At 58.3% G+C, this 13,333-nt stretch overlaps 1 protein-coding gene and 1 long non-coding RNA gene across 2 annotated transcripts; one reads left to right on the forward strand and one right to left on the reverse strand.

Annotated features, from left to right (window-relative positions):
- The first annotated feature begins 3,633 nt into the window (after positions 1–3,633).
- On the forward strand, positions 3,634–10,127 carry LOC127566623 (proSAAS-like). Its single transcript, XM_052009126.1, has 2 exons — positions 3,634–3,855; positions 9,338–10,127. Exons 1-2 carry the CDS (start codon positions 3,778–3,780, stop codon positions 10,046–10,048), a joined length of 789 nt encoding a protein of 262 aa, XP_051865086.1. The 5' UTR covers positions 3,634–3,777; the 3' UTR covers positions 10,049–10,127.
- On the reverse strand, positions 6,299–8,086 carry LOC127566638 (uncharacterized). Its single transcript, XR_007955759.1, has 2 exons — positions 7,696–8,086; positions 6,299–7,602 (listed from the first exon to the last, which is right to left on the reverse strand). It is a non-coding gene; the product is annotated as an uncharacterized LOC127566638 (long non-coding RNA).
- Positions 10,128–13,333: the final 3,206 nt, after the last annotated feature.

The raw sequence follows: 13,333 nt of genomic DNA on the forward strand, positions 1-13,333 counted from the left end.
GGCCGAGACCCTTCATCGGGACTGGGGAAGGAAGAGGGCAAGAAGCCGGAATAAGGAGGTGGGGGGAGAGGGGGGAGCACACGCAGGCAGGGGAGAGGTGAGTTCAGGTGAGAGGGGGAAGGTAGTGGGAGGGGAGAGGTGGGAGGGGGAGAAGATGTGATATACTGAGAGGTGACAGAAGACGCAAAGGCCTGAAGAAGGAATCCAGTAGGAGAGGGCAGTGGGCCATGGAATAAAGGATGGGGGAGGGGAGGGGAGGAGCTGGGCAGGTCATGAAGGCAGGGGAAGGGAGGCACAGGAATAAGGGAAGAGTTGAAGGGCTGGGGTTACTGGAAGTTGGAGAAACCGATGTTGAGGGCGTCAGGTTGGAGACTCCCAGGGCAGAATGTGAGGTGTTGTTCCTCCAACCTGCGCCTGGCCTCAACCTGGCAGCAGAGGAGGCCGTGGACAGGCAGGTCAGTGTGGGAGTGGGATGTGGGATTGAGGTGGGCGGCCACCGGGAGGTCCCGGCCGCTGCGGCGGACGGAGCCAAGGTGCTCGACGAAGCGGGTCACCCAGTCTGCGGCGGGTCTCACCGATGCAGAGGAGGCCGCACCGGGAGCACCAGATGCAATGTGACCCCCCCCCCCCCGGACTCACAGGTGAAGGGCTGCCTCACCTGGAAGGACGTCTGGGACCCTGAGTGGTGGTGAGGGAGGAGGTGTAGGGCCAGGTGTAGCACTTGGTGCGGTCGCAGGAGGGTCACCAGTGGGGAGGGACCAGTGGACGGGGGAGTCACGGAGAGAGCGGTCCCTTTGGAAAGCGGAGAGAGGGGACGAGGGGACGATGTGCCTGGTGGGAGGGTTCCTTTGGAGGTGGCAGAAGTTGCGGGGTGGTAGGTGAGGACAAGGGGAGCCCTGTCCCTGCTATGTCAGCGGGAGGGAGGGGGTGAGGGCAGCGTTGATGGTGAATGTGAAGGGCAACCCCGGTTACTGAAAATGGAGGACACCTCGGATGTCCTGGAACGGAACGCCTCGTCGTGGGGACAGATGCGGCGGATTCAGGGGAACTGGGAGAAGGGGACGGCGTCCTGACAAGTGACAGGGCGGGAGGCGGTGTCGTCAAGGTAGCTGTGGGAGTCAGTGGGTTTGTAGGAGATGTCTGTGGTTCGTCTGCCTCCGGAGACGGAGACAGAGAGGTCCAGGAAGGGGCGAGAGGGGGCGGAGACGGACCAAGTGATGGGGGGGGGGGGGGAGGTTGGAGCAGAGTTGTTGGAATTGCCGAGCTCAGCACAGGTGCAGGAGGCAGCCCCAATGCAGTCGTCAATGTCTCAGCACGGATCCCAGCAACCGGACCTTGCACCCTCTGGCTGACATGTTTAATCCGCCTCCTGAGGGTAATATTCGTAGGTGTGGGTGCGGTTGTGTAACACCACAGCACAGTGCAGGCCCTTCGGCCCACGATGTTGTGCTGACAGTTTACCCTGCTCTAAGATCTATCTAACCCTCCCCTCCCACATAGCCCCCCATTTCTCTCTCATTCATGTGTCTGTCTAAGAGTCTCGTAAATGTCCCCAATGTATCTGCCCCCACAACCTCTGCCGGTTCCACGCACCCACCACTCTCTGTGTAAAAAACTTACCCCTGACATCACCCTTATACCTTCCTCCAATCACCTTAAAGTTATGTCCCCTCGTGTTAGCCATTGTCACCCTGGGAAAAAATCCCTGACTGTCCACTTGATCGATGCCTCTTGTACACCTCTATCAAGTCACCTCTCATCCTCCTCTCCAAGGAGAAAAGCCGTAACTTGCTCAACCTATCCTCATAAGACGTGCTCTCCAATCCAGGCAGCATCCTGGTAAATCTCCTCTGCACCATCTCTGAAGCTTCCACATCCTTCCTACAATGAGGCGACCAGAACTGAACACAATACTCCAAGTGTGGTCTGACCAGAGCTGCAACATCACCTCGCGGCTCTTGAACTCAATCCCCCGACTAATGAAGGCCAACACACCACACGCCTTCTCAACAACCCTATCGACCTGCGTGGCAACCTTGAGGGATCTATGGACGTGGACCCCAAGATCTCTCTGTTCCTCCACACTTCTAAGAATCCTGCCATTCCTGCCATTCAAATATTCTGCCTTCAAATTTGATCTTCCAAAGTGTATCCCTTCACACTTATCCGGGTTGAACTCCATCTGCCACTTCTCAGCCCAGCTCTGCATCCTATCAATGTCCTGTTGTAACCTACAGCAACCTTCTACACTATCCACAACACCACCAACCTTTGTGTCACCTGCAAACTTACCAACCCACCCTTCCACATCCTCATCCAAGTCAATTTATAAAGTCTGACACCTCTGGTCTTACCAGGAGTGTGGGACTGGTGGATTACGTCAGCTGAGGGTCCAACACTTGCGTGTAATGTTTGTTGTCTGGTGGGTCGGTTTATTATTGTCACATATACTGAGGTGCAGTGAAACGCATTTGTTCAGCATGCCATTCCGTACGTAGGTACATCCAGGCAGTACAAAAGGAAAAGCATTAACAGAATGCAGAGTAAAGTGTCACAGTTACAGAAAAAGTGCAGTGCAGGCAGACAATAAGGTGCAAGGGCCACGACGAGGGAGATTGGAAGATCAAGAGTCCACCTTTATCATACAAGAAGTTCGTTCAAGAGTCGTATAACAGCGGGAGAGAAGCTGGTGGTACGTGCATTCAGGCTGTCCGATGGGAGGGGGAGAAGAGAGACTGTCTGGGATGGGAGGGGTCTTTGATTATGCCCCTCTTAAGAGATAGATAGATAAAATAAGATAGATAGATAGATAGATAGATAGATAGATAGATAGATAGATAGATAGATAGATAGATAGACAGACAGACAGACAGATAGATAGATAAAATAAGATAGATAGATAGATGGATAGATGGATGGATGGATAAAATAAGATAGATAGATAGATAGATAGATAGATAGATAGATAGATAGATAGATAGATAGATAGATAGATAGATAGAACAGAGAGATAGGGAGAAAGAGAGAGAGATACAGAGAGATAGAACGAGAGAGAGAGAAATAGAGATATAGGGAGAGAGACATAGAGAGAGAGATACAGAGAAAGAGAGAGGGCGAGATGGAGAGATAGAGAGATAGAAGAGAGCGTGAGAGAGAGACAGAGACAGAGCTAGATAGAATATAGAGAGGGAGAGAAATATCGATAGAGACTGAAAGGTAGGGAGGTAAGTCGGTAACAAGGGATGGTCATCATGCCTCATGGACCCCACCCCTTCCCATTCACCACCACTGGGGCGGTGGTGGAGGCGGGTACATTGGTCAAATTCAAGAGATTGTTAGATAAGCATATGGAGGAATTTAAAATAGGGGGATATGTGGGAGGAAGGGGTTAGGTAGTCTCAGGCAAGGTTTAAAGGTCGGCACAACATTGTGGGCCGAAGGGTCTGTATTGTGCTGTGCTGTTCTATGGTTTCTCTCTATCACTGTGCGCTATTTCCCAATCTCTTTCTCAGCTATCTCGAATTGCTTCTTTCTCTATCTATCTATTTCCCTCCCTCCTGCTTCCCTCCCTGTCTATCTCTATCTCTCTCTCTCTCTCTCTCTCTCTCTCCAGCTATGATGTCAATATTCAGCTCCGTCTCCTCCCCTCTCCTACCCCTCCCTCCGCTGCTTTGGGTGCCTGGCTCCTCTCTCTCTCCTCTCCCCATTGCTGCTTTGTTCCTCGACCTGCTCAGCTCACTCCACCCTCTCCGCCAGCCTTGGGCAGCCTCACTCAAGATGATGGGCCCGGGTCTGTGCTCGCTGCTTCTCTCCTTCTGCCTCGCCCTCAGTTCCTTGCAACCAGCCAAGAGCAAGGTAAGCTGGAGACATATGACGCCGCTCCGGACAGGTCGGCCGGGGTCGAGAGAGGGGGAGATCCAGACACGGGGGGCAGTCTGACGTCTCGTCCCCTGACCGGTTGCTGTCCGTGGTGCTGAACGCGGCGGCGTCACATCGGACCCAGTCCCTGTGTGACCGCTGTCCGAGGTGCTGAACACAGCGGCGTCACCGCCCCCACCTCCTGTGTGACCGCTGTCCGCGGTGCTGAACACCGCGGCGTCACCGCCCCCACCTCCTGTGTGACCGCTGTCCGAGGTGCTGAACACCGCGGCGTCACCGCCCCCACCTCCTGTGTGACCGCTGTCCGCGGTGCTGACCACGGGAGCCGCCTTGCGTCGTGTCGCCGGTCCCATTCCCGGTCTGACTGCTGGACACAGCGTCGTCACACAGTTGATCCTATCCCTTAACTGGCCGCTGTCCGTGTTACTGAACACAGGAGCAGGCTAGCGTCACGTCGCGGGTCCCAGTCCCTGACCTGCTGCTGTCCGTGCTCCTGAAATCCACGGAGCCCTGTGCCCACCCAGTCCCTGGGCGTGAACCCTTCTCTCTCACCCCTCATTTCTCCGTATCCCTTAAACCTTCCCTTTCCGTCTCTCTCTCTCTCTTCTCTACTTACTCATACCATCTTTTCCTCTCTATTTCTCTCCCCCCTCCTTCTCCATCTTTACCTCCGTCTCTCTCTCTCTCTCTCTTCTCTACTCATACCATCTTTTCCTCTCTATTTCTCTCCCCCCTCCTTCTCCATCTTTACCTCCGTCTCTCTCTCTCTTCTCTACTTATACCATCTTTTCCTCTCTATTTCTCTCTCCCCTCCCTCTCTACCTCCGTCTCTCTCTCTCTTCTCTACTCATACCATCTTTTCCTCTCTATTTCTCTCCCCCCTCCTTCTCCATCTTTACCTCCGTCTCTCTCTCTCTCTCTTCTCTACTCATACCATCTTTTCCTCTCTATTTCTCTCCCCCCTCCTTCTCCATCTTTACCTCCGTCTCTCTCTCTCTTCTCTACTTATACCATCTTTTCCTCTCTATTTCTCTCTCCCCTCCCTCTCTACCTCCGTCTCTCTCTCTCTTCTCTACTCATACCATCTTTTCCTCTCTATTTCTCTCCCCCCTCCTTCTCCATCTTTACCTCCGTCTCTCTCTCTCTCTTCTCTACTCATACCATCTTTTCCTCTCTATTTCTCTCCCCCCTCCCTCTCTACCTCCGTCTCTCTCTCTCTTCTCTACTCATACCATCTTTTCCTCTCTATTTCTCTCCCCCCTCCTTCTCCATCTTTACCTCCGTCTCTCTCTCTCTTCTCTACTCATACCATCTTTTCCTCTCTATTTCTCTCTCCCCTCCTTCTCCATCTTTACCTCCGTCTCTCTCTCTCTCTCTCTCTTCTCTACATACCATCTTTTCCTCTCTATTTCTCTCCCCCCTCCTTCTCCATCTTTACCTCCGTCTCTCTCTCTCTTCTCTACTTATACCATCTTTTCCTCTCTATTTCTCTCTCCCCTCCCTCTCTACCTCCGTCTCTCTCTCTTCTCTACTCATACCATCTTTTCCTCTCTTTCTCCCCCCCCCTCCTTCTCCATCTCTACCTCCGTCTCTCTCACACTCTCTTCTTTTCCAGTTTCTTCCCTATTTTCCTTTTCTCTCATCCTTCTCTCTGACTCCCTTCCCAATTTTCTGTCTTCTTTTCCATGTCCGTGTCTCTCTCCCATTTCCTCATTTTATCATGCCTTCCGCTCTCTATTCTCTCTCTCTCCCCTTTCCTTTCCATCTCTCCCACTTCACTCTCTCCCCATTTCTCCCTCCCCCCTCCCTCCCTGCCTCTTCCTCCCTCATTCCTTTATTTTATCCCTCCACATTCACCTATCTCCCCCCTCCCACTGTCTCCCTTCTGTCCTTCCCTCTCCCCCTCATTCCCTTCCCACCTCTGTAAGTCCCTCTCCCTCATCCCCTCCCTTTCTAGCTCTCCCCTCCCTCATTCTCTCTCCATCTTTCCCTCTCAGGCACTCCTGCTCTCTCTCCCTCTTTCCCTCCTCACTTTCCAGCTCCCTCCCTCCCTCTCTCTCCTCTCTACCTCCTCCCCCCCCCTTTATTTCCATTTCATTCCTGCTTTGTTCCAAGAAGCAAACATTTCGCAGTGCGTCTCTCTGTCTCTCTATGATAATCACAGAGCAAGCGCAATGCTTTCTAACACCATCTATTTTTTTCTAGAAAGAACCAGTTGTGCGACAGCAGAAAGGAGACAATCTGACTTAACAGGTGTCCAGGGCTTTCAGTGAGACAGCCCAGTGTACACCTACATGATTCTCTTCCTCATAAACAGATCGATTGAAATGCCACCCCCAGTTCCGGAGACTGTCTGAGACATTCGCTGCCAAGCTAAAGACTGGTCTCAGATTTAACAATGTGAATTAGAAACTCAACGCTCACTTCAATGCATTTTTATTTCCTTCCACTGATAGTTTCTGAACAATAGTTTGCCCACTGTTCAGATGACACGGGAGGCACAAGCTGTACTAACACAGGGATGCACAAGGTTACACTGCAACACTCCCCCCTGTAAACACTCTGTTCCCCAGACACACAAACACACTTCCAACTACGATACAATACAATTTCTTTATTAGCCACATGTACATCGAAACACACAGTGAGATGCACCTTTTGCGTAGAGTGTTCTGGGGGGCAGCCCGCAAGTGTCGCCACGCTTCCAGCGCCAACATAGCATGCCCACAACTTCCTAACCCCTACGTCTTTGGAATGTGGGAGGAAACCGGAGCACCCGGAGGAAACCCACGCAGACACGGGGAGAACGTACAAACTCCTTACAGACAGCGGCGGGAATTGAACCCCGGTCGCTGGCGCTGTAATAGCGTTACGCTAACTGCTGCACTACCGTGAACGCACTGCCCACCAGCAACCACTCCCCAACACATATTTACCTCAACAAACATTTCTGCTCTACGCACATTTCATCCAAAACGCACTGTCCCCCGAACACAAACTCTGTTTCTCTCTCTCTCTCTCTCTCGCTCTCTTGCTCTCGATTTCTGCCTCGCTGTTTCTGTCTCTCTGTCTCTCTCTCTCTCTCTCTCCTCAGAGAGCACCCATTTAAAACAGATTGCGACAAAAACGATTTCTGACGAGTCGTTGGAACTCTCTTCATCAATTGACATCGGAAGCAAAGTCCTTGATATTTTAGAGATTCTTGATTAGCGATGGGGAGGGGTAACAGGTGGGTGGGGAACAGCGCATTGAGGTTACAATCAAATCAACCACAATATTATTAAATTGCGGAACATCGAGAGGAGTGAACAGCCTCCTCCTGCCCCAATTAGTGTTTGAGGGCAGCTCTGCACTCCTTGAATTGTGGCGCTCCCTCACCACCCCTCCCACACCACAGGGTTCGGGAAGTGCCATCGGGGTCGCCCCCAGGCGAGAGAGCCCGGTGCGTTCTGTAAACGGTGCGCCCACTGTGGCGGAGGGAGGGGTGGGAGGGTTCCGAAGGCCGGGGGGAGGTGGGTGGGGCGCCGATCGAGCGGTCTGCTCTGTCCAGGATGCTATCGAGTTTCTCGAGAGTCGTTGGAGCTGCAACTCCCCCCAGGGAAGCGGGGAGTGTCCTGTCACACTCCTGACCTGTAGCTGGAGGGGAGAGGTAATGTGGCAGATGCAGGGTGCATGGACTAACTCCACCCAGGGAAGCGGGGAGTGTCCCGTCACACTCCTGACCTGCTGATGGTGGGGAGAGGTAATGTGGCAGATGTTGTGTGCATGGACTAACTCCACCCAGGGAAGCGGGGAGTGTCCCGTCACACTCCTGACCTGCAGATAGAGGGGAGAGGTAATGTGGCGGATGCGGAGTGCATGGACTAACTCCACCCAGGCAAGTGGGGAGTGTCCCATCACACTCCTGATTTGTGGAGGGTAATGTGGCGGATGCGGAGTGCGTGGACTAACTCCACCCAGGGAAGCGGGGAGTGTCCCGTCACACTCCTGACCTGTAGCTGGAGGGGAGAGGTAATGTGGCGGATGCAGGGTGCATGGACTAACTCCACCCAGGGAAGCGGGGAGTGTCCCGTCACACTCCTGACCTGCTGATGGCGGGGAGAGGTAATGTGGCAGATGTTGTGTGCATGGACTAACTCCACCCAGGGAAGCGGGGAGTGTCCCGTCACACTCCTGACCTGCAGATAGAGGGGAGAGGTAATGTGGCGGATGCGGAGTGCATGGACTAACTCCACCCAGGCAAGTGGGGAGTGTCCCATCACACTCCTGATTTGTGGAGAGTAATGTGGCGGATGCGGAGTGCGTGGACTAACTCCACCCAGGGAAGCGGGGAGTGTCCCATCACACTCCTGACCTGTAGCTGGAGGGGAGAGGTAATGTGGCAGATGCAGGGTGCATGGACTAACTCCACCCAGGGAAGCGGGGAGTGTCCCGTCACACTCCTGACCTGCAGATAGAGGGGAGAGGTAATGTGGCGGATGCGGAGTGCATGGACTAACTCCACCCAGGCAAGTGGGGAGTGTCCCATCACACTCCTGATTTGTGGAGGGTAATGTGGCGGATGCGGAGTGCGTGGACTAACTCCACCCAGGGAAGCGGGCAGTGTCTCGTCACACTCCTGACCTGTAGCTGGAGGGGAGAGGTAATGTGGCGGATGCAGGGTGCATGGACTAACTCCACCCAGGCAAGTGGGGAGGGTAGCATCAGGGTACCACTCTTTTTTAACCCAGCCCCTCCCGCAGCGCGGAGCTCCCTCACCACCCCTCCCACAGCATGGAGTACCCTCACCACCACCACCCCCGCAGCACGGAGCTCCCTCACTGCCTGTCCCACAGCACAGAGCTCCCTCACCGCCCCTCCCGCAGCGCGAAGCTCCCTCACCACCTCACCCCCGCAAACCCAGACTGCCCCTGCATCACGTAGAGGCCCTGCTGCGCCACTCTGACTTGTTTGCTCGTTTTTTTATCACCGTGTTTGCTGTTCACTGTACAAACAGCGGTCGGCTCTCCGCTGCGTCTCCAAGGCAACCGGTCAAAATGCAAAGCCACCCTGGCCTGGATTTTGGCGCCCCACCCTCTGCGGCCCTCTCGATGTCTGGGGTGGAGGGGCCTTCATTTGGGAGTCTGACCCCTCCATCACATGCACCCCCCAACTCCGATCCTCAACTCCCCTAAACTGCAGGGAGATCTCCGTTGAAAACCCACATTTCAAAATTATCCCCAGATTCTCTACCTATTGTGAGATCTTTCTATGCACAGCAGTGTCTGACCCCGGGAGTGTGTGACGGGACGGTGCGGAGGGAGCCTCCCCCCGTGTCTGACCCCGGGAGCGTGTGACGGGACGGCGCGGAGGGAGCCTCCCCCTGTGTCTGATCCCCCGCAGCCCTCACTAACTCTCTACCTCTCCCTCCAAACCCTCACCCCTCCCCTCTCTCCCTCTCCCTCCCTCTCCCCCCTAGACCCTCCCCTCCATGCCGGAAGCTGCCGCCTCGCTCCGCCACCGGAGGGACGCGCTGCCCTACGAGGCCGAGATGTTCGCCTACCCGCCGGGCGAGGAGGAGGTGCCCCGGGGCGAGGCCGCCCCGTCTCACGCAGCGCTGGGGCGCCTGGCCCGGCTGGCGCTGGCGCTGGGACGGACGGAGGACGAGGAGGACGAGGAGGAGGTCGTCCCGGGACCCGCCCTGCGCAGGAGACTCGAGGAACGCGAGGATGCCGCCTACCTGCGCCGCCTGCTCCGGGCCTGGAGGGAGCTGGGACTCGGCCTGGGCTACGAGGGGCTGCCCCGGGGCGGGGGTCTTCTCTATGGGCCGTCCCGGGGCTTGGACGGAGGGGAGGAGGAGGGAGGGCAGGAGGAGGAGGAGGGTGGGGAGGAGGTCCTGAGGTACCTGCTGAGCCGGATGCTGGCCGACGTGGAGGCAGGTGGGGGTGTCCCGGGACCCCGGAGGGTGAGGAGGAGCCCAGGCGCCGGAGCCGGGACCCCGCCCCGGGACCTGCTGCGGGTCAAGAGACTCCGAGGAGGGGGAGGAGGGCCGGGACGGCAGGAGGAGCTGCTGCTGGTGGGACAGGCCCTGAGCGACGGGCTAAGCGGCCGCCCGCGGGGGAGGGGGCAATTTGCTGGGACCCACCGCGTCCGCCGGTCCCGGTCCGACGTCGACTTCCTTCCGGATTAGACCCCCCGGGTGTTGCCCGACCCCCTCCCCAATCCCCACCGTGACTCTGTCCCCTGCCGTGAATAAACTGTGCAGTGTTCGAGTGTGTGGCTGTGTTGTGTGGGGGGGGGGGGGGAGAGGGGGAGAGGGGGGGAGAGTGGGGGGGGGGAAGGGAGGGAGGGGAGGGAGGTGGAGGGAGGGAGGGGAAGGGAGTGAGGTGGAGGGAGGGAGGGAGGGAGGGGAAGGGAGTGAGGTGGAGGGAGGGAGGGGGAGGGAGGGGGAGTGAGAGGGAGGGAGGGGGAGTGAGGTGGAGGGAGGGAGGGAGGGGGAGTGAGGTGGAGGGAGGGAGGGGAAGGGAGTGAGGTGGAGGGAGGGAGGGAGTGAGGTGGAGGGAGGGAGGGAGGGAGGGAGGGGGAGTGAGGTGGAGGGAGGGAGGGAAGGGAGTGAGGTGGAGGGAGGGAGGGAGGGGAAGGGAGTGAGGTGGAGGGAGGGAGGGAAGAGAGTGAGGTGGAGGGAGGAGGGAGGGGAGTGAGGTGGAGGGAGGGAGGGGAAGGGAGTGAGGTGGAGGGAGGGAGGGGAAGGGAGTGAGGTGGAGGGAGGAGGGAAGGGAGTGAGGTGGAGGGAGGGAGGGAAGGAGTGAGGTGGAGGGAGGGAGGGGAAGAGAGTGAAGTGGAGGGTGGGAGGGGAAGGGAGTGAGGTGGAGGGTGGGAGGGGAAGGGAGTGAGGTGGAGGGAGGGAGGGGAAGGGAGTGAGGTGGAGGGAGGGAGGGAGGGAAGGGAGTGAGGTGGAGGGAGGGAGAGAGGGAAGAGAGTGAGGTGGAGGGAGGGAGGGGAAGGGAGTGAGGTGGAGGGAGGGAGAGAGGGAAGAGAGTGAGGTGGAGGGAGGGAGGGGAAGGGAGTGAGGTGGAGGGAGGGAGGGGGGAAGGGAGTGAGGTGGAGGGAGGGAGGGGGGAAGGGAGTGAGGTGGAGGGAGGGAGGGAGGGAAGGGAGTGAGGTGGAGGGAGGGAGGGGGAGGGGAAGGGAGTGAGGTGGAGGGAGGGAGGAGGGAAGGGAGTGAGGTGGAGGGAGGGAGGAGAGGGGAAGAGAGTGAGGTGGAGGGAGGGAGGGGAAGGGAGTGAGGTGGAGGGAGGGAGGGGGAAGGGAGTGAGGTGGAGGGAGGGAGGGAGGGAGGGGAAGGGAGTGAGGTGGAGGGAGGGAGGGGGAGGGAGTGAGGTGGAGGGAGGGAGGGGAAGGGAGTGAGGTGGAGGGAGGGAGGGGAAGGGAGTGAGGTGGAGGGAGGGAGGGGAAGGGAGTGAGGTGGAGGGAGGGAGGGGAAGGGAGTGAGGTGGAGGGAGGGAGGGAAAGGGGTGGAGGGAGGGAGGGAGGGGAAGGGAGTGAGGTGGAGGGAGGGAGAGAGGGAAGAGAGTGAAGTGGAGGGTGGGAGGGGAAGGGAGTGAGGTGGAGGGAGGGAGGGGAAGGGAGTGAGGTGGAGGGAGGGAGGGGAAGGGAGTGAGTGGAGGGAGGGAGGAGGAGGGGAAGGAGTGAGGTGGAGGGAGGGAGGGGAAGGGAGTGAGGTGGAGGGAGGGAGGGAGGGAGGGGAAGGGGAGGGAGGGAGGGGCAGGGAGTGAGGGGAGGGAGGGAGGGAAGAGAGTGAGGTGGAGGGAGGAAGGGGACGGGAAGTGAGGTGGAGGAGGAGGGAGGGGAAGGAGGAGTGAGGTGGAGGGAGGGAGGGAAGAGAGTGAGGTGGAGGGAGGAAGGGGAAGGGAGTGAGGTGGAGGGAGGAGGGAGGGGGAAGGGAGTGAGGTGGAGGGAGGGAGAGAGGGAAGAGAGTGAAGTGGAGGGTGGGAGGGGAAGGGAGTGAGGTGGAGGAGGGAGGGGAAGGGAGTGAGGTGGAGGGAGGGAGGGAAGGGAGTGAGGTGGAGGGAGGGAGGAAGGGAGGAGGTCCGGAAGGGAGAGAGGAAGATGAGTGAAGTGGAGGGTGGAGGGGAAGGGAGTGAGGTGGAGGGAGGGAGGGGAAGGGAGTGAGGTGGAGGGAGTGAGGGGAAGGGAGTGAGGTGGAGGGAGGGAGGAGGGGGGAAGGGAGTGAGGTGGAGGGAGAGAGGAAGAGAGTGAAGTGGAGGGTGGGATGGGAAGGGAGTGAGGTGGAGGGAGGGAGGGGAAGGGAGTGAGGTGGAGGGAGGAGGGGAAGAGAGTGAGGGAGGGAGGGAGGAGGGGAAGGGAGTGAGGTGGAGGGAGGGAGAGGGAAGGGAGTGAGGTGGAGGGAGGGAGGGGAAGGGAGTGAGGTGGAGGGAGGGAGGGGAAGGGAGTGTGAGGTGGAGGGAGGGATGGAGGGAAGGAGTGATGTGGAGGGAGGGAGGGAGGGAGGAAGGATGTGAGGTGAGGGAGGGAGGGGAAGGGAGTGAGGTGGAGGGAGGGAGGGGAAGGGAGTGAGGTGGAGGGAGGGAGGGGAAGGGAGTGAGGTGGAGGGAGGGAGGGGGAAGGGAGTGAGGTGGAGGGAGGAGGAGGGAAGGGAAGTGAGTGGAGGGGGAGGGAGGGAAGGGAGTGAGGTGGAGGGAGGAGAGGGGAAGAGAGTGAAGTGGAGGGTGGAGGGGAAGGGAGTGAGGTGGATGGAGGGAGGGGAAGGGAGTGAGGTGGAGGGAGGGAGGGGAAGGGAGTGAGGTGGAGGGAGGGAGGGGAAGGGAGTGAGGTGGAGGGAGGGAGGGGAAGGGAGTGAGGTGGAGGGAGGGAGGGAGGGGAAGGGAGTGAGGTGGAGGGAGAGAGGGAAGAGAGTGAAGTGGAGGGTGGGAGGGGAAGGGAGTGAGGTGGAGGGAGGGAGGGGAAGGGTGAGGTGGAGGGAGGGAGGGAGGGGAAGGGAGTGAGGTGGAGGGAGGGAGGGGAAGGGAGTGAGGTGGAGGGAGGGAGGGGAAGGGAGTGAGGTGGAGGGAGAGAGGGAAGAGAGTGAAGTGGAGGGTGGGAGGGGAAGGGAGTGAGGTGGAGGGAGGGAGGGGAAGGGAGTGAGGTGGAGGGAGGGAGGGGAAGGGAGTGAGGTGGAGGGAGAGAGGGAAGAGAGTGAAGTGGAGGGTGGGAGGGGAAGGGAGTGAGGTGGAGGGAGGGAGGGGAAGGGAGTGAGGTGGAGGGAGGGAGGGAGGGGAAGGGAGTGAGGTGGAGGGAGGGAGGGGAAGGGAGTGAGGTGGAGGGAGGGAGGGAAGGGAGTGAGGTGGAGGGAGGGAGGGGAAGGGAGTGAGGTGGAGGGAGGGAGTGAGGGAGGGAGAGGCAGGGGAAAGGTGGAGGGGAGGGGAGGGAGAAAAGGGGAGGGTAGGAGGGAGGAATAAGGGGGAGAGAGAGGGAG

Source organism: Pristis pectinata, chromosome 43 (assembly GCF_009764475.1).
Source record: "Pristis pectinata isolate sPriPec2 chromosome 43, sPriPec2.1.pri, whole genome shotgun sequence".
NCBI lineage: Eukaryota > Metazoa > Chordata > Chondrichthyes > Rhinopristiformes > Pristidae > Pristis > Pristis pectinata.

Coding starts and splice junctions, on each gene's coding strand:
- LOC127566623 (XM_052009126.1), top strand. CDS start 3,778: ATGATGGGCCCGGGTCTGTGCTCGCTGCTTCTCTCCTTCTGCCTCGCC. Junction 3,856..9,337: donor TGCAACCAGCCAAGAGCAAG/GTAAGCTGGAGA, acceptor TCTCCCCCCTAG/ACCCTCCCCTCCATGCCGGA.